At 43.1% G+C, this 27,385-nt stretch overlaps 2 protein-coding genes across 8 annotated transcripts in view; one reads left to right on the forward strand and one right to left on the reverse strand.

Moving 5' to 3' along the window:
- The first annotated feature begins 310 nt into the window (after positions 1-310).
- Positions 311-16,886, forward strand: LOC144270360 (aldo-keto reductase family 1 member B1-like). 5 transcript variants are annotated; one of them, XM_077826785.1, is made up of 11 exons: positions 408-552; positions 1,417-1,665; positions 4,862-5,029; positions 6,488-6,604; positions 7,745-7,822; positions 9,149-9,271; positions 11,886-11,992; positions 12,205-12,286; positions 13,443-13,526; positions 15,441-15,523; positions 16,377-16,886. In XM_077826785.1, exons 2-11 carry the CDS (start codon positions 1,600-1,602, stop codon positions 16,417-16,419), a joined length of 951 nt encoding a protein of 316 aa, XP_077682911.1. In that variant the 5' UTR covers positions 408-552; positions 1,417-1,599; the 3' UTR covers positions 16,420-16,886. The 5 variants fall into 5 exon arrangements, with proteins under 5 accessions (XP_077682901.1, XP_077682911.1, XP_077682919.1 ...); XM_077826793.1 differs by lacking the exon at positions 408-552 and adding an exon at positions 632-822; XM_077826775.1 differs by lacking the exon at positions 1,417-1,665 and having other exon boundaries at positions 311-552.
- A 3,018-nt stretch (positions 16,887-19,904) lies between these two features.
- The window catches only part of CALD1 (caldesmon 1), a 240,104-nt gene continuing 232,623 nt past the window's right edge, over positions 19,905-27,385 (reverse strand). For 2 of the 3 annotated variants that reach the window (XM_077826830.1, XM_077826845.1), the window contains 4 exons: positions 27,062-27,157; positions 23,720-23,800; positions 23,331-23,364; positions 19,905-21,520 (listed from right to left, as the gene is read on the reverse strand). In XM_077826830.1, the coding sequence (XP_077682956.1) occupies positions 21,489-21,520; positions 23,331-23,364; positions 23,720-23,800; positions 27,062-27,157 (243 nt within the window). In that variant the 3' untranslated portion in view covers positions 19,905-21,488. The remainder of the gene's footprint in view (positions 21,521-23,330; positions 23,365-23,719; positions 23,801-27,061; positions 27,158-27,385) is intronic. The other variant, XM_077826837.1, reaches the window with a different exon arrangement.

Below are 27,385 nucleotides of genomic sequence, written 5' to 3' on the forward strand. Positions count from 1 at the left end.
TGGTTACCCTACTCCAGAAATCAAGACGAACCCCGCGCAGGACAGAACAAGGAGCTTGTCCAGCATACCACGCGGGGAGAGAGAGAGAGAGAGAGGGGACAGCCGCCTCAGCCCTTCCCCGCTGACACCCCAGGCGCTGCTCACGGGGCCCGCACGACGCCTGCAGAGACAGCGAGCGGACGCCCTGCTTTGGGGGAAACTCCCGCGGAGGCGCTGGGCCGGGCAAAGAGCGGGGAGGCCGCTGGCAGGGTCTGGGGCGGGCAGCACCAGCGACTCGTGCTGCAAGGAGAGAGATGCCCCCAGCCGCTGCGCCTTTCCGGGGGTGGGAAACACGAGCAGCGGCTCTGTTTACAGCACAGACGACGACCTCTGCGAATGCCACCCGCTGCCGGCAGACGGGGCGTGGCCAGACCCTGCTAAAGGGGCTCCGCTGGGGCAAGGCCCGGGGGCGTGCTCCAGTCCACAGAGAATCGCAGAGCAGGAGTTATGGCGACCCACGTGCAACTGAGCCCTAAGGCCAAGATGCCCATCCTGGGGCTAGGCACCTGGCAGGTAATTGCAAAGGCTCCAGGGTCTGGCACGCCGGGTGCAGTGCAGCTGCTCTCTGCCTCCGGAGGCGCTCGGCTCTTTGCGCTGGCTTCTCCCTTCGCAAACGCGGCCAAAGTTTCCAGCTGTGTCTGTGCAAAAGGCAGGAGTTTCTTTTCCTCGGGCTGCCTGCGATGCCGGAGGCAGCGGCACAGGCCTGATAGTTACCCTTTGGCAAGCTGTTTTTGTTTACGTTGCTAGCAAGATGCGGCTGTCATTGTGAAGTCCAGTTTCCTGGTAGGTGTTTGGTTTTATCGCGCTCAATACCTGGCCCTTATATGGATTTAGGATCCGAGCAGCGTTTCAGCTGCTTTTCTAACCATGTCGATAAAAGGCTAACGAGCAGCAGTTGTAGGAACTGGGCTTTGTTCTAGGTGCTTGGATTCTGCAGCTACTTAGCGAGCATAAATTGTTGTTTTAAGAGTTACTGGTGCTGACTAAAATGTGGCCAGCAGTGAGACAACACTTGTGCATGAAAGACTCTTTTTAAAAATTCAGGTTTCCAAAGGTTCCTTGGCTCCCTGGTAGCAAATTTCGTGATGTATTTTACTTAAATGCAAACAACGTTGATTATAATGGTCCTTTCTGGCCTTAGATTCTATGAAGGCATGAAAACTGGTATTTGTGGTATTTCTTTCTTGATCTTTAGATACCCAAGTGCAGAATGTAGGTCAACTTCTGATTTCAGTCACACCAGTTTAAATCCATAATAGCTCTGTTGGCATTGATGGAGTCATTCTGAATTTACAGTGGTATAATTGAGAAAAGAATCCCAACCTTTCTGTGTAAATGGAACCCTTCCTCCTTTTTAATTCTGTTTTTTTCTTTCAGTCCAGGGTTTATGATGTCACTTGCTTCCATGGTGACAAATTGGGACTGCAATTACAAGAATCACTCTTACCAGGGGAGTGTGTTTATGTACAAAAATATATTAAAACAACATTAAAGCTGGCAATGTGATTACACAGAGAACAAAAAGATCACCCTGTGTGTGCATTGTTTTAGAACAGTTTTATGCACAGTAAAAAAGAGCTCATAGTTATAGGAAAATACTTGCGGTTTCTACCTATTGTATTGATGGCCAGTATTCTGCACTGCTCAGTGTTGTGTGTTGGTGTGATGAAAGCCCCTCTTCAGATGTACACTAATGCAGAGACAAAGTTAACATTGCTGTAGGAACATTCAGAGTTTTTGAGAATTCTGTCATCTTTGCCCAGCATCTGTTACTTTTAGCTTCATAACTTACCAACATATAGAGCAGAGGTTCTCAAGCTGTGTGCTGTAGATAACTGGCCAGTCACATATAGTCCTTGTTCCACCTGCTGAATCATGCTAAAAGAAGTTTATAAAATATACAGACTTTCCTAGTGTTCACCTTCTACTTGAGCAAGTGCTGTTTACCACAGGGTGATTATGAAGTAGCCAGTGGGAAAGGATATTGATCCATATAAAGAAAAGGAGGACTTGTGGCACCTTAGAGACTAACCAATTTATTTGAGCATAAGCTTTCGTGCGCTACAGCTCACTTCATCAGATGCATACTGTGGAAAGTATAGAAGATCTTTTTATACACACAAAGCATGAAAAAATGGGTGATTACCACTACAAAAGGTTTTCTCTTCCCCCACCCCACTCTTTGTGTGGAATGTTAGTGTAGAGGGCTTCTACATCCATAGTGGCCAGGATGGTGTTATCAGGAAGATCACCGATGGATTCTAGTTTCCTCAGGAAGTCAGTAGTGTCTCGAAGGTAGCTGGGAGTGCTGGTAGCGTAGGGCCTGAGGAGGGAGTCTACATAGCCAGACAATCCTGCTGTCAGGGTGCCAATGCCTGAGATGATGGGGCACCCAGGATTTCCAGGTTTATGGATCTTGGGTAGTAGATAAAATATCCCAGGTCGGGGTTCTAGGGGTGTGTCTATGTGGATTTGATCTTGTGCTTTTTCAGGGAGTTTCTTGAGCAAATGCTGTAGTTTCTTTTGGTAACTCTCAGTGGGATCAGAGGGTAATGGCTTGTAGAAAGTGGTGTTGGAGAGCTGCCGAGCAGCCTCTTGTTCATATTCCGACCTATTCATGATGACGACAGCACCTTCTTTGTCAGCCTTTTTGATTATGATGTCAGAGTTGTTTCTGAGGCTGTGGATGGCATTGTGTTCCGCACGGCTGAGGTTGTGGGGTAAGTGATGCTGCTTTTCCACAATTTCAGCCCGTGCGCGTCGGCGGAAGCACTCTATGTAGAAGTCCAGTCTGCTGTCTCGACCTTCAGGAGGAGTCCACCTAGAATCCTTCTTTTTGTAGTGTTGGTAGGGAGGTCTCTGTGGATTAGTATGTTGTTCAGAGGTGTGTTGGAAATATTCCTTGAGTTGGAGACGTCGAAAATAGGATTCTAGGTCACCACAGAACTGTATCATGTTCGTGGGGGTGGAGGGGCAGAAGGAGAGGCCCCGAGATAGGACAGCTGCTTCTGCTGGGCTGAGAGTATAGTTGGATAGGTTAACAATATTGCTGGGTGGTTGAGGGAACCATTGCTGTGGCCCCTTGTGGCATGTAGTAGTTTAGAAAGTTTAGTGTCCTTTTTCTTTTGTAGAGAAGCCAAGTGTGTGTTGTAAATGGCTTGTCTAGTTTTAGTAAAGTCCAGCCACGAGGAAGTTTATGAAAGGTTGGTTTTTTATGAGAGTATCCATTTTTGGGAGCTCATTCTTTATCTTTCCCTGTTTGCTGTAGAGGATGTTGATCAGGTGGTTCCGTAGTTTCTTTGAGAGCGTGTGGCACAAGCTGTCAGCATAGTCTGAACAGGAGAGTGGATTTGTGTGTGGGGGGGAGAGAACCTGGATTTGTGCTGGAAATGGCCCAACTTGATTGTCATACACATTGTAAGGAGAGTGATCACTTTAGATAAGCTATTACCAGCAGGAGAGTGGGGTGGGGGGAGAGAAAACCTTTTGTAGTGGTAAACACCCATTTTTTCATGCTTTGTGTGTATAAAAAGATCTTCTATACTTTCCACAGTATGCATCCGATGAAGTGAACTGTAGCTCACGAAAGCTTATGCTCATATAAATTGGTTAGTCTCTAAGGTGCCACAAGTACTCCTTTTCTTTTTAAGAAACTGAATGAATCTCTGCAGGTCAAAGAGGTAGAGTTATTGACTGAGCTAAAGGAGAACCTGTTTCTTCTGCGTTTGATCCTGAAATGTGTAGAATGCTTGCCACTTCTGTTGATTTCAGATTTGACTAGACAAAATTTGAAGTGAGGACAGATGGGGGAAAAAAAAATCTTTCTACCTTCTCATCAATTCCAAGGGCAGTCTTTATGCACTCACAGTAAAGAAAGTACAGCATTGAATAGTCTTATCGTATGTATCATTTATCTGGCCCTGAGCATATACTATATGAAGTTACACAATGAGGGAGCAAATAACCAAAGAGGCCCAGCAGCATTTGGATTTGAAGGTTTCAAAGCCATCTAGGGAATTCAGCCACACAGCGCCCATTAACCCCAATGCAACTAATAAAAATGTCAACATTTTGCATCCCGAAGAGAGAGCTGTTAGGCAAGTCCTCCCCCAACCACCTTTACTCCCAGGACTCCAGGAACATGTGCATGGACTGTGGGGAATGGGGAATAGTATTTTTTGCAAGATTCCATCTTGCAAGCAGGACTGGTGCTAGACCCAGTACTATCTTAGGCTTCTGCTACCTGGTAGTGCATGTGGGGAGAGGGTTTTGGGGGTACTTAAAGGAGCATCCTCGCCCCAGAAAGCAGTCCCAACTGATAGGGAGGGTGGCTGATCTGGGCTAGGCTTGCAGTAGCAAAGGGATGTCCCCATAAAGCTATCCTGGTTGGGGGGTGGGTGGGTGTGTGTGTGTGGTCGGAGGAGGTAGAGGGAAGGGCAGGTAGGCAAGAGCTACCCCCATAAATCCTATGGTGGTTGTTTAGCCTACACATAATGCTGGTTATAGTTACACAGCCAGGAATCCAACACTGTTTTCAAACTAGAAATTGACCCTTCCAGGTGGGGTTCTCTGAATCACTCTTGCTTTGTGTTTCACACACTCCTTAGGGTTTTGTTGTATGGGACGGAATCCAGAGTAGTTTTATGCTCCATATAAATAGAGATCACAGGATAAATTCCCAGGTACAGAAGCACATTCAAAATGGTGATTAATCTGATCTAGTTTGCATACCATTGGATTAGCACACCCACTCTGTGGTCAGTTTGAGCCACTCTCCTATCTGGAAATGTTGGTGTTTTACAGGTGTTCATTTTGTTTTCAGGCTCCTCCAGGGAAAGTGGAAGAAGTGGTGAAGTTTGCCATCGACATTGGATACCGCCACTTCGACTGTGCCTCTTTGTACAAGAATGAGAGTGAAATAGGGGATGGGATCCAGCAGAAAATCAAGGAAGGGGTTGTGAAACGGGAAGATCTTTTTGTTGTCAGTAAGGTACAACTGGCTACAGGAATTGTATCATGGGGTCATAGGGCAAATAATTTAGTTACATGGAGAGAGATGGAGCTCAACAGACAGCCCATGCTCCAGGGATAAAATGACCGAGGGAATAATCCCCTTCATCCCTCCTGTTAGTTTTATGCTTCTGTCTTTCTAGTGAGGCAAGGAGAGGGGTAAAAGCAAGGAAAATGGGATTCTTGTAATTCTGTTGTGTGGAACAGGATCTTCCATAAAGTTCATCCATTATTTGCAATGGGAGAAGAACCCTGTTGGGAGCATTTTGACAATTCAGAGAAGGGTAGCGTGGCCACCATGATCATGTGAATTTCTCCTGATCTGCAAATTTTGAGTCTTTGCTATTTTAAGTTTTTCCCCCTAGAAGCATGGTAGGAAAACAAGAAATTAGAAGTCTCTAGGTCAAATTCAGAGGCAGTGCTTCAGTTATATATTTTAACTTACTGATGTGTAAGGAAGCCTAAATCGGTGGAAGCAATGTAATGCAATGCAATGCAAACCTGGAATAAGGTGTAAATTAAAGTTGGGGGCCTATTATAACTTTTTTACTTTTCTAGTTAATTGTCTTAATGGCTCTACTTTTCTCTTCTGGCCCACTGACATATGAGCTAAACCAACTTAGATCACCTCTACGCTCCTCTCTGAATTTGTTCCTCTGCCTAAAACCAGCTTTTAGTAGAGCAGGAAATTTGTGAGTATTTGTATTTTAATTTTCTGGAGAAAATTCAGTTTTTCAACAAAACAAATAAAATGTTTGTTGTTTTTGTTTTGTTTTTTGTGGTCTTTTGAGGAGGGGAAGGTTAGAGGGTGGTAAAAAACCAAAAACATCTTACTAGAAGATGGACATTGTTACTAGGAATTTTTTGTTTCTAGTTTTTCAATTTAAAAAAATGGAAATTTTTGACCAAAATAAAATTTTCTCAGCACTTTTAATTTTGGTCAAAAACCAGTTTTTCATTAAAATATTTAAATAAAAGACAAGTTACAGCCAGCTCTAGTTTGAGTTCAGGACGGTGATGTGTGGTTTATTGGGGATTTACTGAAGTTTCCAAATACCTTATGACAATTCTATCCTTGTATCTGAGCTTTGGAATTAGGTAATAAAAATCAATAGGCCATGCTGACAACTTTAATCACTTTGGAAATGTGGAACTGCCAAAATACGTGCAGTTTTTCCCACATGGGGACACATGGTAGGAAGCTTTATTCTGTCAATTCCTTTTTATAAATACTGTATTTTGAGTTTGGGCTCTATTTTAATCTGTCACTTAAAATTTTAGCAGCAAGACACATAGATCTGTCTTTGGCATAAGCTATGTAAGCAGAAGGGGTGATGTTCTCAGACCTGTTTCTCGTAGATATAAAATAGTCTCTCTCCGGACAGGGGGATTCTGTAAGGTTTCAGAGTAACTGTCCATTTTGGTTTTCTCCTTGCAGCTGTGGTGCACGTTTCATGAGCGATCCCTTGTGAAGGGGGCATGCCAGACGAGCCTTGCTGCACTGAAACTGGATTATCTGGACCTCTACCTTATTCATTTTCCTATGGGATTCAAGGTAGCGAGCCTCCTCTAGTTCTTGTCTCCTCCTCATCCTGAGAGAATCCTTGAGTGCTCAGATGCTAGGCCGTGGCCACCATCTAGTCCGCCAAGGAGGACTAGCCTCCTTCTGGAATTTCTCTTTGCCGTGTTTTATTCATCTAAGTGTTGCACTGTATAGAGAAACCGTGAGGCCACTTCTCTGGCAGAAGAGGGGTGAGGAGGAGACATCTCTATAGATGTTGCTTCCACAGCATTCCAAGCCTCCAGTGACTTTGATAGCAACCAACAAGTGCTTCTATGCAGGTCACCTACATGGCAAAAGCAAGGCTATACTACTGTGCATACGGGTATTTAGTGTCGATTATCTCTTTAGGAGTTCTGGTGGCTGCATGCTATACTTTTCTCTTTCTAAGCAATAGCAGAACTGTGAGTTTACAACGTAGAATGAATATTTTTGGAGTCGGGCATTTCCCATCCAGGCTTCTTCAGCTGCAGGGGCAGTGTTGTGTGGATTCCAGTTTTGGGAGAAAAAACTAGATACATCCATGGAGGATAGGTCCATCAATGGCTATTAGCCAGGAGGGGCAGGGATGGTGTCCCTAGCCTCCGTTTGCCAGAAGCTGGGAATGGGTGACAGGGCATGGATCGCTTGATGATTATTTGTTCTGTTCATTCCCAAGGGGCACTTGGCATTGGCCACTGTCAGAAGACCGGATACTGGGCTAGATGGATCTTTAGAAAGGTCTGACCCAGTATGGCCAATGTTCTTAATTATTGGTCTATTTAGAGTGATTATCAATGGAAGATGAAGCAAGTCACAGAATTAACCATAGTTTTTTGGAATGAATACCAGGGCTGGAATGAAACTTGTTACATAAAGAGTGGAGGACTTCCCTCTCCTCTCTTTAGACTTATTAAACTAATTACTTGACCAAAGGTTACTATTTCCCCTCTATTAGCTCCAATTTAAGTCACCATATGCAGTATGGCCCTGATTCAGCAAGGTACTTAAAAATGCGCATAATTTTAAAGTTTTGCATATGCTTAAGTTCCTTGTTGAATTGGGACCTATGCATCCATTTTGACTTGCTGATAGAATCTGGGTATTCCAGCTCTGAAAGCAAATCTCTTTAAACTTTCTGTCTTGATATGACAGGCTGGTGAGGAGGTGCATCCTGTAGATGACAATGGTATGGTTGTCCCCAGTAACACGGATATTCTGGACACATGGGAGGTAAAAATTCACTCTTCGTTCTTACACACCAGAAGTGGAGCAGAAGGCTGCATGCCTGTAATGGTGGGGGCTGCAATGGTGTTCATATTAGGGTTTGGAGAGATGTATTCGGCTGGGGGCTGCTCACAGGGTCTTTGCATCACTAGGAATTCAAGGTTTCCATATGTTCTTTGTTCAGAGCTATCTACCCTTTATTCCATTTGAGTGGCATGATTCTATGTCTGTTGCGGCTACCCACAGCCTAGGTGACATAGTGGCTCTGAGAGTGCCATTTTCCCCATAAGAGGAAGGCTGAGCATTGTGGAAAAGAACAATGTGATCACCTACCTGTATAGCTTGAGGCTCTGGTCTGTGCTCTTCATGTCTGTGTCCTGTCAGCTGAAAAACGGATGATTTATTAACCTCTTTGCTTCTATTAGATGGCATAAAAAGACAGTGTCCTAAAAGGATGAGATTTGGCTCTCATGGGGAAAGGGTGGGCTGGTCTGGATGTGATGGTGGGATGGACTCTGGGGAACAGACATGCTTAACGTGAACAGTTAATTCATCGATGCAAAAATTTTAAGGCCAGACATGACCATTAGATCTAGTCCAGGGTGGGCAAACTATGGCCCAGGAGCCACATCCAATCCTCCAGATGTTTTAATCCGGCCCTTGAGCTCCTGCCAGGAAGTGGGGTCAGGGGCTTGCCCCACTCTTGTGTGCTTCCTGGAAGCAGCGGCGTGTCCCCCTTCCGGCTCCTACATGTAGGGGCAGCCAGGGGGCTCCGCATGCTGACCCCGTCCAAGGGCTACCCTCCCAGCTCCCATTGGCTAAGAACCACGGCCAATGGGAGCTGCAGGGGTGGCACCTGTGGACAGGGCAGCGCACAGAGGCAACGCTCCATGTAGGAGCTGGAGTGGGGACATGCCACGAATTCTGGGAGCTGCTTGAGGTAAGCGCTGCCCAGAGCCTGCACCCGTGACCCCCTCCCATGCCCCAACCCCCTGCCCCAGCCCTAATCCCTCTCCTACCCTCCGAACCCCTTGGTCCCAGCCTGGAGCACCCTCCCACACCCCTGAACGCCTCATTTTTGGCCCCACCCCAGAGCCTTCACCCCCAGCTGGAGCCCTCACCCCCTCCCACACCCCAACCCCCAATTTTGTGAGCATTCATTGTCCGCCATATAATTTCCATACCCAGATGTGGCCCTTGGGCCAAAAAGTTTGCCCACCCCAATCTAGTCTCCCCTCCTTATTGATTTATCAGTTACTGTGGTAAAGGAAAAAGGCTAAGCTGGCAGTACTACTAGCTCCTGTACATGACTGGATTACTTTGTCCCCTTAGGCTATGGAAGAGCTGGTGGATGCAGGCCTGGTGAAAGCCATTGGAATCTCCAACTTTAACCACAAACAGATTGAGAGACTCTTAACCAAACCTGGTTTAAAATTCAAGCCTGCCAACAACCAGGTAAGGTATTTATTCCTGCTGGCTTCTGATGAACATGTGTCTAAAGGCTGGGCTACATAGGCTTGAACGGATCTTAAAAAAGGAGTTTGGAATTCAACAAAATACTGAGAACTCAGGAACGTCTGTGGACGTTACCATTCAGTGAGTGGGAATTAAGGTTGACTACTGGGATGCAAGTTAGGATTGTCATTCATGCTGTGTCTAGACTACCGAGATACACCTCATAGCAGCATGTGCAGAATATGGAACCTTTCATAACCCCATGAAATGCTATAAGCAGTTTCACTCCTCCTCCTAGCACCCCAATGTATCTGAGCCTGACATTGCCAGGGTCTTCATCTCTAGCACCCTCTGGTGGTCACTTTAGCCCTGCAATGGCCTGGTCTGTTTCTGTCCGCATCTTCTGTGGCCCACCCAGTTATCTCTTAAGTTCTGTCCCCTTCCAGGGTAAGGAAAAGACAAACTGAAAATCCAGATAAACATCTAAACGAATGGTGGTTCTGCCCCTTTTGGGCTATGCTGCAGGTCCCTCCCTTTGCCCTACTTTCAGACTCCACATCATTCTGTGTTTCTTAAGCTGAGCACTGCCACCCAGGACTTTCCCCCTGCAGGTTCTTCTTTGCAGCAGGTTTCCTCACTGCCTCTTCTCCCAGGGACCTTTCTACTTCAGCCTGCCTTCATCCAGCCCTTCCTACCTACTGGAAGCTCCCTCAGCTGAGTTCCCCTCTGTCTTGTGCAGTACTTGCAAACCCTTTCACTGACTGCTAGGATCAATAGTTGTCATTACGTCACCAGATCAAGATCATCAGGGGGTTAGCTGCTACCTCACAGACCAGACAGAACCCAGCTTCCCCTTAAAGGACCAGCCAGTCCATGACAGATGTCTTAAACATCAAGGAGTTCTGGAACACTGTTACATTTGAGCCTACAAAATATACCCACAGATTTAAGCCCACTAGAGTTGATTTATATTTTGCCTTGACTTGTGCAGTTTTTTTTTCATTGTGCCAAAAAAAAAAGTAACCAGAGATTTCTGGCTTTACACTATGGCTGCTGAAAATTCCTTTGGCCTCTGCTCAATGCAGTACACTGGGCAATAGCATTCATGAGCGTTTCAGAGTCTTACGGCTGTGCTTTTAGTTTTAGTGTTATCCTTGTGTGACGTCATGATTCTGCAGTACGATTGGGAAGGGTTCCCATATAATTTTTTTCCCAAGAGTTTACGGCTTTATTAAATGACTCCTTTGGGTGAATTTTAACTGTAGTGTGGTCTAAGCATAGGTGGGAGGTGCTGTATTTGTGGACACAGCATTGTAACCATAAAGTTGTATGACCATTGCAATTGCCAGTTGAACGTGCCAAGTTAGCACCAGCACCTGCAGCATAATATATAAACATGGGAATCCATACTCACATGAACGGTGCCATTGACATCAGTGGGACTACCTGCACGAGGTAAGAGCTGGCAAGAGCAGGCCAAAGGCTTTTCCTTTGTACCTTTGAACATGTGGTGGGGTCTTGCTCAGCCAGTTTTATTTGACTGTGTGATCAGTATATGAAAGGAGATTCAAAATTATATTAATGTAAATTTTTTTAAGATGTTAAAGCAACAAGTTGGTAAATCTCCAAGTTCTGGTTTCTACGATGACAATTACTCTGGTACGTTGCCCATACACAGTATAGTAAAAGCATTACATATATACCTGCCTAGCAAAATTCTACTCACCATGGGAGAGTAACTTTTGTGTGTTGGGCAAGTAGAATATTATCAGGCTTTCCATAATCATCATCATGATAAAAGAAGGAAGAACAATTTTGTGGTTAATTCACTGAATGGCGACTTCGTAGACCCTGATCTGCTACAGACTTCCTGCATGACCGTGGGCAAGTCACCTACCCTTGTTCCCCCATTTTACAGATGGGGTACAAGTACTTTGTATATCTTGTCTGCCCTGAAGCGCTTTGAGTCCAAACAGAGACTGTCACTGTGTTGTACAGAACCTAGCACTGTGTGGTTCTGATACAGGTTCAGGCCTCTAGATCAGGGGTTCTCAAACTTCATTGCACCATGACCCCCTTCTGACAACAAATTATTACATGATCCCAGGAGGGGGGACCGAAGCCTGAGCCTGCTTGAGTCCCACAGCCCCAGGTGGGATGGCCAGAGCTTAAACCTGAGCCCTGCTGCCCCAGGCAGGGGGCCAAAGCCCAAGGGCTTCACCCCCAGTTGGGGGCCTATAACCTGAGACCTGCAACCCAGGGCTGAAGCCCTTGGGCTTTGGCTTTGGCCCTGGGCAATGGGGCTTGGGCTTTGGCATCTGGCCCCAGCAAGTCTAACACCAGCCCTGGTGACCCCATTAAAAAGGGGTTGCAACCCACTTTAGGGTCCCGACCTACCGTTTGAGAACTGCTGCTCTAGATGCTACTGTAGTGCAAACAGTAATCAACAGCAAGGCATGTAGATATTTTGTGTGTGATGTTCTGCAAGACTTCTTTATACCATAGGTAGACGAGTGGCTCCGAAGGTAGTCACAGGGTCTGTATTCTCTGGGGCACAGGAGTGCTAGCAGTGCAGTCTGCCACTGGATGAACCTGTGTGTCCTTGTGCCTGCAGATTGAGTGCCACCCATACCTTACCCAGGAGAAGCTGATTAAATATTGCCAACCCAAAGGGATCTCTGTGACTGCATACTGTCCCCTTGGCTCTCCTGCCAGGCCATGGTAAGAATGCTTGGCAGCCTCTCTTCTTGGAAGCATTTTAGAGTATGTATGTCTCTCTCTCAAATCATTGAAGAAAGTTGAATGTCCAGTGCAGTTACAATTGATACATATTTCTGTCGCTGTATTGCAAATCCTCCTGTGAAATATATCCTGTTTCATGCAAGGGATGGTAGTCTACCGTTAACCTATTGGCTGTTTTTTTCTTTTTATAGGGCCAACCCAGGGGACCCTACTCTTCTAGAGGACCCTAAGATTAAAGAGATTGCTGCTAAACACAACAAAACCTCTGCTCAGGTACGTTGGAGTCACAGCACCGTGCATGTTGCCTCCTTTGTAATACATTGCCTTGCAGCAACATTGCACTCTTTCACAGATACTCTGCGGTCTTTACACAGTGACTCTTTAGAATGTCTTATTGTAAATGTAACTCAGTTTAGAAGGAGAGGGATTGTCAGAACAAACAGTTCAGTCTGGGAACAGGAAGGACCTGGCAAGGAACAGGAAGTGCCTGTCATTAGCACAGATTATTGCTGACCAGCCTTAAAGATGGGCCTTTGGGTGCCCTCCAGAAAGTGCCATGTTGATCATATGAACTTAGCGATGAAAGGGGCTGTGGAAAAAATCAAATGAAGTTCAGCCAAATCACCCTATGAATCCTTGATCCGGCTAAATTATTTTTCATGGACGCCTCAGTGTTTCGCTATTTGACTAAAGCTAGCAGGTGTGTGTTTGTTTTCCAGAATTCAGTGTTTGTGAACAGTTGGGGAAAATTTCTCATGGCTGCTCAGTTTGACCATGTTTCTACTTCTTAGTATTTGCTGTTCACAAACACTCTTACAACTGTGTGGGGGTTTTTGTTTTTGCTCGTAAGAATGTTTGAGAGAAAGACTCTTCAGACAGATCTTCATACTCTCACCCAGTCAGCAGCTGTAGGCTCCAATCATAAAGTTGCTTGAAAAAGGGTGAATTTTTTTTCCTCAAACGCTTCCTGAAAAATGCATCCCTTTTTCTGGTGAAGATGTCAAAGCTGGGAGCCTTAGCTGTTCCTCGTTCAGTTCTTAAGACCAGATCTGATCATCTGAATCCCTGTATAACACAGGACATGGGGGTCACGGAGGCAGTCCTGTTTTCCAAAAACTTCTTGCCCGAGCAGGGAGCAGAAACAATGACATTGCAAACAATTCATAGTTGACTTGAGCAGCTTGCAAACACACTACAGGCTGTAATTTGTTTACACAAACCATCTGAGGAATACTTCTGAACAATGAATAGATTTGCAGAAACTGGAATTGGTTTGTAACAAAAAAAAGCGCTATATTTCTAGAAAACTTATTTAGAACAATACCCCCCCACCCCAAACAAACCAAAAAACCCTCCAAAAAACCCTTGACCAGCACTACTAGTGACTGGTAGCTTCAGTGTCATCAGAATTCCTGTTCTTTCCTCTCAGGTTCTGATCCGGTTTCACATCCAGAGGAACGTGGCAGTCATTCCTAAGTCTGACAAACCACACCATATTGAGGAGAACTTTAAGGTAAGGTTTCAAATAAGACTATTGCTACACCTATCCATTACAGTATCAAGATGGGATGCCATCTTCCTAATTTTCTCATTTATCCCAAATTACATTTGATGGGAGCAAGAGAAGGGGCAGCGAGGTAGAAAGATCCTTCTGTATTTCAGCATTCAGTACTGCATTTTTAGTTGTGCATTCATATTTTGTGTGAAAATTCAAGTGGACTTGCATTTTTGTTAAATTTAAAACCAGGAGCGAAGTGAGTTAAACTGTCACATCTTATTTGTCATACCACATTTCCAAGTCTCTTAATTTTAAGCTTTAATTCCACTCCTACACAGCTAGAGTTAAACTTAATTTAATACCTACTTCTTATATTGGGCTTTTCAGCAGTAGATCTCAAAATGCTTTGCAACAGTGGTCAGACTCACTATCCACCTCTTTATAGATGGGGAAACATGGGGCAAGTTACTTCACCACCCTCAGTCACCCAGCAGGTCAGTGGCAGAGCTAGGAATAGATCTGTGCTCTACCCACTGGGATGCATTACCTTTATGTAATTTAACATGAGTAGACTTAAATACATAAGGACACGTGTGACAAGATTAGGCCTATTTAGTTTAGAGAGGAGAGGACTTGAAAAGGGCCGTTATGGCACTACAACGGTTGATATAATAAAGGTCAGTTGGAGCGAGCATCTAATACAAAAAGAAAAGGAGTACTTGTGGCATCTTAGAGACTAACCCATTTATTTGAGCATAAGCTTTCGTGAGCTACAGCTCACTTCATCGGATGCATTCAGAGGAATCTCCCCACTGTATTTTCCACTGAATGCATCCGATGAAGTGAGCTGTAGCCCACGAAAGCTTATGCTCAAATAAATGTTAGTCTCTAAGGTGCCACAAGTCGTCCTGTTCTTTTTGCAGATACAGACTAACACGGCTGCTACTCTGAAACCTGTCATCTAATACAACAATGCGACAGGCAAAACTTTTACAATGCATAATTTAACCCTGGAATGCAGTGCCACAACACATCCCTGACACCGAAACCTTAGTAGGTTCAAGCATTTCTGGCTGCCTAAAACATCAGCAGTTGTACAGGACAGGCTAAAAATGCATTAGCACTATAATCACTTATGCTTCAGGGTATAATGCTACCAATAATTGATGGGAGTTAGAAAGAAGTCTCCTAGGGGAAGGTTATTCCCCAATTTTCCACCATCTGCTTCCTTGCACCTTCCTTGCTAGGAGCATCTAGCACTGATCACTGTTGGGGGGACTGCTATCCTGAAACAGGTATGGCTATTTCAGTGTTTATATTTATAAAAAGGGAGGGGAAATCCCAGCAAATCTCAGCAGGGGATGGGTCTGATCATTTCCTCAAAGAGGAAAACTGCATAACTTTGCTAAGGTGCCACAGTCTGGCTGAAAGCCTCTTTCTCCCAGTGGAGAGAAGTTACTCACCTGAGGGCTGCCCTTGAAGTCAGTGGGACAATAAGTGAGTAAGTGCCACACAAGTCATCCTTCTTGGACTAGAACTGCTCACCCAGCAGTCCACTGACTTCATTGGAAATACTCATGAGAGTAAAGAGGTACTCTGGCCTTAGAATCTGAGGTGTCTCTTTCCATTGCACGTTGCAGAAGTCATGGGACGACTTTAGTTGGGTGCTGGGTCGAACGTCTGGAAGCCTGATGTCGTACGAGCAGTTACAGATGAAAGGACTGTTTGTGTGTGTGTCGTGTCCTAGTGCTAAGTATTCCATTCTACCTGAAGTGAGGGTAGCTGGTGTAATTACGCTTCAGTGGAATTTTTGGTCACCCAATCTGGTACAATTCACCTCTGCTCTAAGTCATAGCTGCCTTATCTTTACATTAGGTGCACTTAATTTCCAGCTGCTTACAGACCTAACTTAAAACACTTTCCTTTCAGGTGTTTGACTTTGAATTGACTAATGAGGAGATGGAAACCATCCTCAGCTTTAACAGGAATTGGAGGGCTGTTGAAATGCTAACGTAGGTTGCTTTTCTTCTGAATCCTACAGAATGCCCAGAATCCCACTCATTGCTTACTATTGCTTTTAAAGGCAAGGCAGGATCTCTCTTTGAGAAAGGGAAAGCAGGCAGGACCCCAGATTTTAAATCATGGGCTTTGGGTAATTAGACATACCTTAGACTCTATCTATACTACAAAAATTACGTCAGTATAGTTTACGTCAGCATACAGCCACCGTAGTTATTAAATTGCTTGTGTATGCACACACTTGACTTTGTCAGCACTGCACATCCTCACTAGCAGCGCTTGTATTGTCAGTGTGGGGCATGGCTCTTGAAAACCTGTAACAGTCAACAAAGGCGATGCGGTGTCTACGCTGATGCTGCATTGACCTAATTACGTTGACCATGCATGTACGCTGCTTGGGGAGGTGGTGGTGGTAAATTGGCAGAGAGAGGCACTTACGTCAGCGGTAGCCAAATTTAAGTGAAGGCACTTCCACAGCTAGGTTGAGACAAGGCATCTTACATTGACCTAACCCAGTAGTGTAGACCAGGCCTTAGAATGACTGATGTCAAGAGGAAGATAATCCCTACATAGTCATTTCTTTAGCAGGTACTATCCCCTCTATTTTGTCCGTATGTTCCAAATACCTACATTAAATGACTGCTTCGGCAAGCGGTGTTCCTCTGACTAAGGTGGAAGTGGTATGGAAGGAGTGGCCAGGAGGTTCAGAATGCTTTTAATGCCTACAGTAGGGACCTGCTTGGCAAACATCTACCTATGCACTATTCAATACCCTGCCTGTCTTCCTGACAGAAGGACATGTGTAGTTACTTTGAATACTTGGTAACACCCACTTTTTTTTTTTAGGGCTGTCAATCACAAGGAATATCCATTCAAAGAAGATTATTAAAGCTGGTGTTTCCTTGGCATCTCTGGCTATTAGAGTTGGAGCCTCTTCTGCTCTGACTTGTTCTTCTATATTGATTGTGTCCTTCAACTATTGTCTGCCCTTTTACCACCAGACATGTGGGTTGAAGGAAGAAGAAATGTATATAAAAGCTAAAGAACAAATATTTGATACCTTTAGAGGGGTTACCTTTTTATCAACGGGTTGGAGGTACTGCTTTTTGCAAGACTACTGAAAAAAAGTTAACTTTAATTCCTCTTTTGTTTACTTTGTATATTAAACTCCACTTCCCATCTAGTCACTTGAGGAGGAGTTCAAGGTAGGTTAATACAATGTCAGTACCCTAAGAGATGCTGTATTAACTATGGAACTCTTTATACAGTTGCTTGTATGCCACTTGTCTGATTGTTCCAGCTGGATAACTATCCTGTGCCTAATGTATTGAAGACATTAAACAATTCAGAGTACAATTATTTGAATGAATGTATTCACTTTACTAAATGGTGCACCAGTAGGCTAGTGCAGTGGTTCTCAAACTTCATTGCACTGCAATGCCCTTCTACTTCATCATTCTACTTCATGATGCCAGGATGGGGGGAACCGAAGCCTGAGCCTACCCAAGCCCCACCACTCAAGGAAGGGGGCTAAAGCTGAAGCTCAAGGGCTTCAGCCCCAGGCAGGTAGCCTGCAACCTCAGTCCTGCCACCCAGGGCTGAAGCTCTCAGGCTTTGACTTCAGCCCTGGGTAGTGGGGCTTGGACTTCAGGCCTAGGCCCAAGCACATCTAAGCCATCCCTGGTGACCCCATTCAAGGGGGGGTTGTGACCTACTTTGAGGTCCTCACCCACAGTTTGAGAACTGCTGGGCTGCTGTAAGTGGCTCTAGGATTAAATGACAAACTTGCTCCCTGTATAACTGAGCATAAAGGGGGAAGAAAGAAATCTATCTTGGGTGTGACTGGAATTGTAGGAGCTTTGGGCTTAGTGGGGTGTGCAGAGGAGATGGTCAGTGCTGGAAGTCTTAGACACAAAGCTAGATGTCATCATGCTCATTGATCACAGAAGTACTTTTTAGACAAGCCCTGGGTCTCTAAAATGTAAACCTTTAGGTACATGTGGACAAAGCACATTTTAAAACATTGGTGTAGAATGCAGCCCTCCTAAACTTAATTTTTTTTCAAAATACTTAATGTATAACTAGATCACAGGTGACCTAAAACAAGTAGAGTCCATAAAGTAGAAAATAATTTGAGGACTGAAGGAAGAATGGTTACAGTGCTTTGTGTGGCATTAGGCAGAGACAGACAACACCTGTTTTCAGACATTTTTACAGATTAGGGTTTTAAAAAAACACACCCGATGGAGATATTTGGGTGCTGTTAAAGCAAGTCATTTTACATTTACTTGCCTATTGTCTTTAGCTAACTAGTTGAATAGGAGGTGCTAGCTGCTGTAAATGAAGCTTAGCAAGAGCCATTGTAACCTACACCCCTCCTGGGTGTGGTGTTCTGTCCTATCTAGTGGCACAGAGACCACTTAGACACAGAGGTTGAGTCTACTCTGCAGCATTAGTTAACAGCCAGCTGGCTTTTGGCTTATGCACTAAGCTCCAGAGGCCCCAGGTTTGATCCTGCCTGCTGACTACCAGGATCTGTTGCTGTTAAACCATCACTTCCAAGCACTATTACACACGTTAAGTAAAAATGTTAAAGGTTGCTTGTGCAACCTTAATTCTGCCCCCTGTGTGCCCTGACTGAAGCAATGGGTCCTCTAGAAGTGTAGGTGATATAGCTAACTTACATACTTGACTTTACAACGATTTAAAGGTAGATGAGAAATTGCCTAGATTTTTGTTACAGTTGCACAGAGGGGGGGAAAAAACCCTTGCCCTGCCCTACCCTCACCAAGTCAGGTTTTGAACTCTGTACCTTCCACATGAATAAGTACAAAGTTATCTTGAGTGTGGAGAATTATGGGTCTAGGGCAAGTCTATATTTCCCTCCAATAGTCATCCAGCTTTAGGTTCATGTGTATAACTAGTCACTATTTAAAACAGTGCCCCTAATAGTCTCATCTTCCAACAGTACACTAACATGGTGGTGTGCACCTAGTCCCTTTCCAACTATGGGCCACATGTGACCTAGTACCCCATATTGCAAGAGATAAGTTCTGCTACTACAAGCTCTCCTTGCACTACCCTAACTGATCAAAATCGGTTCCCAGCTCACTGCATTCCGCATGGAAAACTTTTCTATACATGACACCACCCTTCTATTAAATAAATCTCCAGAATAAGCAGCACCACCAGTTAAAATACTGTGTCATTTTCATCCTGAAGGACAAGAGTGCTTTTCAATCTGCCTGGGCTCCCTTATATTCAGCCATTGATAGTTATCTCACATACATTAGCTTTAGCTTCTTTTTGGAGGAATGGAGGTGGACTGCCTCATAAAAGACTAATTAGCCTCTAGGTGGGGTTAATTTAATCTGACTAGTGCACTAGTGCATAAAGGAGCATACACAGTTTGAATGACCATGAAGAAGAAACTTATTACTTTACAGCTGAGATGTTCTGGTTACAGTGTTAGGGCATTTTTTCCCAGTGACTCACAAGATAGAGTGCCTGCAATATAATCTTCCTGTAGCTCTAAGTTCCCCCTAGAGTAGGAGACCTCATTCTTTTGAGGCTGCTTAGAATTTGGAGTTTATGCTGTGAGAGCACCTTCAGGTCAGAGGAAAAAATTCTGCAGCTTATTGATTCTTCATCTACTGTATCAAGGGCCCATTAGGATCATCTACATTGTGTAGAGAGTTGTCACTTTGGATGGGCTATCACCAGCAGGAGAGTGAATTTGTGTGGGGGGGGTGGAGGGTGAGAAAACCTGGATTTGTGCTGGAAATGGCCCAACTTGATGATCACTTTAGATAAGCTATTACCAGCAGGACAGTGGGGTGGGAGGAGGTATTGTTTCATATTCTCTGTGTGTATATAAAGTCTGCTGCAGTTTCCACGGTATGCATCCGCTGAAGTGAGCTACAGCTCACGAAAGCTCATGCTCAAATAAATTGGTTAGTCTCTAAGGTGCCACAAGTACTCCTTTTCTTTTTATGGATACAGATATGATCCTAATTTTTGAAGCAGGAACAACTCAAGTTTCATAAGCAAAATGCTTTTCAAAGCAAGATAGCAAGGGCCTGCACAACTAAATCAATACTTCCTTATGGAAGTGGAGTAGAACATAGCTACTTGTATCATAAGTTTTCCATTTCAGGTCTTTTTCCTATGAGATTCATTCAACAATATACAAACTGAAACCACTGAACTTTTACATCACAGGTTTAGAAGACTGTCAGTCTACTATATATGTACACACCTGATACATTTGTGAGCTTCACCGTGCTGCATTTTTGCCATGTATTAGCGTTATGCCAAAAAAACCCATCCCACTTACAAATGATGCATTCTAAATCATTACACAAACAGGGACTGTTGATGGAAATATTCCATTTATTATTGGTGCAGTTTCAGAGTATATTGTTTGAACAAGTCATTTTTATTGCAGCTATCAAATGTATTTGAAAGATTCAGAGAAAAGTGTTTACAAAAAACCCAGACCAAAAAAAGACAATTCAGAAACAATGCTGGGCATTGTTTGCACAGTTTTGCCCCCTACAGATAGCTAAGTGCATCTCAATATGTAAACAAGATGTTTCAGCTAAGCAGGGGAGCTCATCTTTGCATTGAAATATTCTGTTCTCCCCTCTAATTAAAAAAAGAAGTCCACTGCTACAAAAACATGCTACCAAAAAAAGTAGTGATGAAGGAGGAGTTCTCTGTAGTTCCAATGCATAAAGCTGTTAAGCATTTTAGGGCTACTTCATTAACTAGTTTATTCCACCCATATACTGTTGGATGTACTTGCTAAACCTTATGGCATGTAAATTCAAACCAAGCTGACTTATAGCTTTGTGTTTACTATATACAAATCAAACAATCATCTGTAAATAAGAGCTTTGGGAAATACTTAAACACCATAATTAGGAGGCTTACTTCACTTTGAGTGGTTAGGTGGACTTAATATACGGCACTGATGAATGGCAAGATTTAGTGTACAGTCATTTAAGCTCCAACTGTGTTACATTTTTAATTATGGTAGTTTTACATAAATTAAACTACGATGTTTTATACAAGTGACCTACTTTTGATCCTCTATACCCTTATTTTCCCCTCTTTAAAACTATAGTTTTCTTTTTAATTACCCATTACTGGGCATCTTACATTTTAAAAAAATTTAATACTTATCTTGCCATACCTCTAATGGCAAAATTATGAAATCTTACTATAGAAAAGTATGACTTTTTTAAAAGCTGTGATACCGGCTAATTATGTGCATTCATTACTAAATATAATACTCTAGCATGTATTAAAGCATTCTACCATTAGTAGTGCCTTAAAGCTAAACTTTGTAAAGCTGTGTGTATATATTGCAATCCATTACTAATCACTAACAAAAATAGAGCATCAGTACCGCTGTCAGCTAACAATCATCCAAATTTAGATATTAACTTAACTAGAATGAAAAAATGGATACTTAAAACAAAAATTTAAACAAGTTATTGATGCAGTATTTATGACATGGGCAACTTACAGAAAATATTACATTGTCAACTAAAGATTTCTTCCATGCCTTAGTCTAAAGTGCAGAAAAAGACTTCTGTATTCCAAAAGTAACCACTGTTTTTATGGGTTTACTGCACACTTTTCTTAAGTAATTCAACTTTGCATGCATTGGGGGGTTGACCTCTTACGCCAGTTGAAATCACTGTTCAGACACATAGTCGTGACTATCAGTAGGAGAGTATTTCACAGCATGGGTTTCTTTAGGAATAAAGGCTCTTGTGCAAAGGCAGTACTATTATGATGAATGTCTAGACTGATTATTAAATACAGTGCTAATATACATGGTTTTAACTGGGATAATGCAAAAAAAGACATTTTGGTAAATAAACATAAATATAAAAAGGACAATTTAGCACTTCCAAAATGAGTTGGTTCAGCATCTTTAGTAGCCTCCTATGGTTCTTTCTCAAATTGTCTCAAACCTGCTGAAAGAGAGAATGATTAAAGATTGCTTGAAATCAGATGTTTCTCTAGCAATATAGGAGGTGGCTGTTCTGAATTAACTTGCCTCAGAGCACCTGCTAAGGGGCAAGACAACAACACACACCTACTACTAGGCTGTGTGGCCAGCTAGCCCACAGGTGCTCCGTGGCTCCAAGGGTGGATGGGTAGGATCTCACATAGATACTTGCTCACATCTGGCGGCAGCAGCAGCAGCAGCCGCCGCGGCCTCTGGAGCAGGTACAGGAGCATAGTGACCCTTTCAAGGAGTATTACACAGCACGTTCCCCACACATCGTTTGTCTGCGGCTCCTGTTCCTAGACAGATTGCCTCAGCACTTCTGCTCAACCACTGTATTCCAATCCCCGGGAACAAGGAAATAATTCTACGAGTGATGAAAGCATGGTCTACTAAATCAAAGAACAGGGAGACTGGCACTCAGGAGTTCCAATCCCTGTTCTTGATATTGACCTTCTCTCCACACATGGCTTTGGGTAAGCCATTTAGGTTGGTATTGCCCAAACTGCTCAGTGCTGACCTAGCTCTGCTACCTGGGAAGTCAGTGATAAAATTGCCATTGATTTCCCGTGGGAGTAGAGAGAGAGGCCAGCACTAAGTAATTGTGAAAAGCTGTCTTAATTTCACTGTAAAATAATAAGGCCCACTTAATAGGAGTGATATCAGGGTTAGTTTGTATATACTGCATTTCATCTTCCAGAGCTTTGTAAACATTGCAAGTGTTATTCTAAAACAGACTTCTAATACTGAAATGATGAAAAAAGTATACTACTTCCCTCCATTTAAGTCAGCGTTCTCACAGATGGATTGTTTTGTTCCAAATATGGGTCACAGATTTAAGGGACTCCTATTGAATGGGCTTCTGATCAATTTTAATTATTTAATAGAGCACTTCTTCCCCCACTCTTCCACAGAGCCTCATTTCTTCCACCTGGTTTTCCTTGGAAAACTTTGGAATACAAGTATCGCCTGTACAGAAGAGCTAGCAGAGGTTTTACTAGTTCCCTTCAGCACAGCCACGACATAGCTCTCAGACAATTTATTTCAAACTTGTGACTCAAATAGGGCCAAAATAGAAACACCAAACATAGTTTATGCTGTGAAAAAGTATCCAGGCACTGCTGCAGCAAGAGATGGCCTGAAGCTGACAGCATTTGAACTCCACTCCAATTCAAGTCTGGGGCATGGAGGGCACCTCAGCAACTCATGAGATCAAGATTTAAGAGTCAACAAGTGACTGCATGTTCATCTGTCATGAGACTTTACGCTTGGCTGATGGTACCGTTCAGAGTCATCCTATGGATTTGTTTTCATCAGTTCTCAGGGTTTCCATTCCCAGTGGAATAACATTGCAACACTAGCCTCACTCAGCATTTAGGATTTTTTAACTAGTTTTGATGAAAACCATTCATAGACCTTGAAAGGACTATTCCCAGATGCTTGACACCTGGGAGTGTTTGACGGTCTTATTCTTTGGGCCTCAAACAGTTCAAATGGATCTCTGCAGCTACAGCAAACGCACTAGATGTGTTATGCACACAATGCTTTGCAAATATGGCTAGAGAACGGTCATCCCAAAAGGAAGATTTGTGCTCATTACCCAAAAATATTTGTCAAATTATGATCTGGGGCAATTAATTCTTCCTTTCCGTTTCAGAAATTATTTCTTGTGTGCCACCACTAATGGCATACTTTTAAAAGCTGGGTGTATCTGTATGAAATGTGCAAAAGCTTCCATTTAATCATGTACAGTACAAATTATTCACAACACTTACCATTAGTCTCTGACTTTTTCCCCATAGCTGTTACCTGCAGTGCAAAAAAAATTCCATAATACATTTATCATTAAAGAAAGGCGTATGTAGGAAAACCACGTTCGCCAGAGTGGAAAGAAAGTCATATCTGTGGAAAGGGCCAACACAAGGTCTATGCACCACTTAGTTCTTCAAAATAGGAATGGTACATAAGCCTTTTTCTGGCCTACTGAACATTAATGGATGAATTTTCTCTAATACTATAGACAGAAGGGGGAGATTTTCAAAAAGGCACAAAGGGCAATTAGATCCCCAGCTCCTACTGAATGCTAGTCAGAGTTAGACACTTTGCCTTCTGAAAGTATCACGCAGGGTCTTTGTTCTCTCTACAATGGATAGAGAAGTATTACCTTAGAAGGAGAGGTTGCCTTTTCATTTGACTGCTTCTCCCAGAGATTACGTTTGTTGGATACATCTCCTGGTCTTAAATCCTATATTTTGCGGAGTCAAAGAATAGAAAAAAAAAAAACTAGTTCAGATTTGTTTTATTTAAGTGGAGTAAAGGCTGTATTGTAACTTTCCACAGAAATACCCACACATTATGCCTGTGTAAGCCCCATTCGGAATGTGTTTTCACAGATGTACACTAACCAAAAGCAGAACTTGGCCTGCAGTACCTTTACACATAAGTTATTTATATGCTTTTTACTTTTATGTTAAATACTATGCGAGGTAGAAGAAGAGAATGGAAAGTGGTAAAAAGCAAATACATATTTTTCACTTCCAAACCAGAGGATGGGTTATACAGCAGTTATAAGCTAGTCGTTGATCTCCTATGACACCTTAAAAACGGAGGTCACTGTCCAACCCCAAGAGGTTTAATTTTTTCTTTTTACACAGTAAGTACAGGGGAAATAACTTGAGCATACGGAATTTTTCATCAAGTAACAAGATGACACTTTACGTGATCATCCAATATACATATCCCTGTAATACAAAATCCTACCTAAGTCAATCTACAGTTCTGCTAAGATGGATCTTCTTGTAATATATTCACACAAAGGGACAGAGTAAAGGTTGGTATGGGAAATTGTTTCCCTTGGGAAACTTCAATTTTGGTGAAAAGGTTTAATTTTCTGTTGGGAGGAAATATAAAGTCTCAGGTAGGTTTGAGCTGAATTGAAATATTGCAGTTGATTGAATAGAACCAAAATATTTTACCATTTAGAAGAAGCTCAACATTACAATAAATCTGCCCAAGATGCCTCAATACTTCATGGTAGTAGTAATTTGGATGTTTCATGCCCCCCCATTTTCTCCCATGGTATAGGCTCCTTGGCTGGCCCATATCTCCCAAGACGCACTAGGCTCAAAGAATGCAGTGTCTTATGGGGGGGGTGTCACATATAGCAGTGCATCATGGGACATGTAGTCTAGCCAGACTATATATCATTCTGTATAGACAAAGGAAGTGTTTTTTTTAAAATGTAAACAAACTATGTAGTCTCACCCAGAGATGGATTAGAAATGCTGTAATGGAAAGGACACTGCACAAACAGAAGAGCAGGTCCTCCTGTGCATTCTCAAGTAAAGATTTTGTGATCCAACACTTAGCCATAAACCATTCTTTATGTCCATTTTAATTCTAACTACAACCTTTAAATCCATAGCATGGAGTTGAAGTGCCAGGATAACAGGAAGTGTGAGAGAAACACCCACCAGGGAAAAATAAACCTTCAGCATCTCATGAAAGGTGCAAGTTCTACATTGTTCCCAGCATCCTTCTTGCCATCCCCAATGGAGACATCCTTGCAGTGCGCAAGGATTTCTGCAATAGGAAGGAAGAGCTCCCAGGTACTAAACAGCAGCAAGCAGTTTATAGTCTGACTTCTCTGGGGTGTGCTTTGGCACAAAGGTGATACTCTAGGATGCATTAAAACTTGCGTGCAAGCAAGAAGTACATAGCAAGTGGCTATGATCACAGCTGAGCATATTTCAATCTCCAAAAGGTCAGTGCAAAAACACTGTTGGTACAAGTCTCCAGAGGACTGACCACATGCCTAGTCTTCTCAACTTCATTTTGGATGGATTTAAGGAGGTGAAATAAAGACAGCCAGATCCTGGTGCGCAAGAGGGAGAGAAAAAGATGGTTTGGGAATTGAGACAGACCGTCTTGATTTCCCCTTGGCTTATCCTAATAGCATTAAGAGTCATTTAGGTTTACAGTCAGATCATACCTTAGAGTGAATTTTGAAAGGATTTACTTGACCAGTTTAGCAAAGAGACCCCCAATCCAAAAAGGACAGAAGGAAGGAAGGCAGGCATCTAGAGAAGTCCACGCAAACAGAGATATTGAAATGAAAGAGCAATCCGCTGAGAGAGAAAGAAAGATGTGGTTGAGGAAAGGAGTGGTTAGTTCTGCATTGTTTATTAATGCCCAGCTTAGAGAAAAAGAAACAAAACCCAAAAAACGAGAACCAGATTCTATGCCAATTTACCATGGTCACTGTTAAATAGCTACCGCCATTATTTTCTATTCAGACACTGCTAAACTCAGTTACCATGTAACCATTAGCAAATACTGATGTTTTAAGGGCAACCACTCAACTCCAAGCAACCCTACTGAAGGCAACAGGAGTGTAAATCAGAAGCACATGCTATGCTAGCAGTGATGTGGAAAACAATTGGATTGTACTGAACATACTACACAATGTGCATAACAAGACTTTTTATAAAGTACCAAAATAAGATGAATCATTGAATATGATCCAGTGGAGGCCTTACCCCTACCATACCTTACAATACATGTTATTATCTCCCAATGCAGGGAAGGAAAAGGGACTGGAATTGTCTATTTCTGTTCTTTCCTCCCTGAACCGCTCTTGTTTCCCCTGCCCCTCTTGGCAGTGGCTGAACGACTTTTTTCTTCTTCCTTCATTTGTAGCTTGCTGCCCTTGTTTCCAACTGAGTAGAAAGTTATGTGACGCTTAGAGTGAAGGCAGCCATCAGTGATCTGGACCAGGTGCTTCTTACAGGAGAGGTGAGCAATATAGACATTTGGGACAGTCTCTCTCCTGGAGTTGCTACATTAGGGATTGCTATGGCAACAAGGAGGAGACATTTGCATTCATTTTGGTGGGAAAGGGGCAGATCCAGGGACACAAAAGCTTTCCACAGCTCTGCTGCTCCTCTCCTCTAGATTAGCTGAAAGCTATATGGTCTGGCAGCATATAGTCAAATATGGATGCAGGAAGCTTAAACATAACAGCCTTATGTGCTATTTGTATATTTACCATTTTAGGATTGGAGTCTCATTTACACCAAGGCATGTTTAGGACACTAACAGTTTGGGCATTTCAATAGTTTTCCAGTTCCTCTTGGAGGCAAAATATCAAATATTTCATCAACAGGTCATGACTGTTTATTTACAGATTCATGGCAGAATACCTGAGGCTCCAAGTTAACATTCTCCTCTGTAACATGACCCCTCACAATTTTTCTAGAGCATCCATCCATGCAGTTTCCAAGGATGCACCAGCTCGATGGTGAGAGCTGTTCTGATACCATCATCATCCACAAGTTCTCAACTTTAGTGCTTCTATCAGGTCAAGCCTCTGAGGAAAGAGAATGCACCACCATCCCTTCCAAGGAGCCATCTGCTTTCTGACCTACCATATTTACTTTTTATCTCTCCTCTACTGACATAAGTGCAAACTTATCATTCAGAAGCCAGTTACTGCAGTTTTACTTACAGAAGGTTTCGGAGCAGGCGATTTGTTGGTGTCCGGGGTCTTAGTTAACCATTCGTTGATACGACTGGACACACCAACCTTCAGTCCAGCTGTTTCCTGCAAAGCAGTCATTTACAAATCAGCTTTTCTAGAGTACTTGTGCCTACAGGCTCTATGATTTGGGGCCTACAGGCTCTATGATTTGCTTAAAAAAAGCAAAACCCATGGTTAATAAGAATTTCCCTCAGAGACTATGTCTGGTTGAGACATAGCCTTCAATTTTCAGGGCTAGCTGGTCACACCTGGCAAACAGAATAATCATTGACTAACCCCCTGGATAGTTTT

The sequence above is a fragment of the Eretmochelys imbricata genome, chromosome 1 (assembly GCF_965152235.1).
Source record: "Eretmochelys imbricata isolate rEreImb1 chromosome 1, rEreImb1.hap1, whole genome shotgun sequence".
Lineage (NCBI taxonomy): Eukaryota > Metazoa > Chordata > Testudines > Cheloniidae > Eretmochelys > Eretmochelys imbricata.

Coding starts and splice junctions, on each gene's coding strand:
- LOC144270360 (XM_077826775.1), top strand. CDS start 487: ATGGCGACCCACGTGCAACTGAGCCCTAAGGCCAAGATGCCCATCCTG. Junction 553..4,861: donor TGGGGCTAGGCACCTGGCAG/GTAATTGCAAAG, acceptor TTTTGTTTTCAG/GCTCCTCCAGGGAAAGTGGA. Junction 12,287..13,442: donor ACAACAAAACCTCTGCTCAG/GTACGTTGGAGT, acceptor CTTTCCTCTCAG/GTTCTGATCCGGTTTCACAT.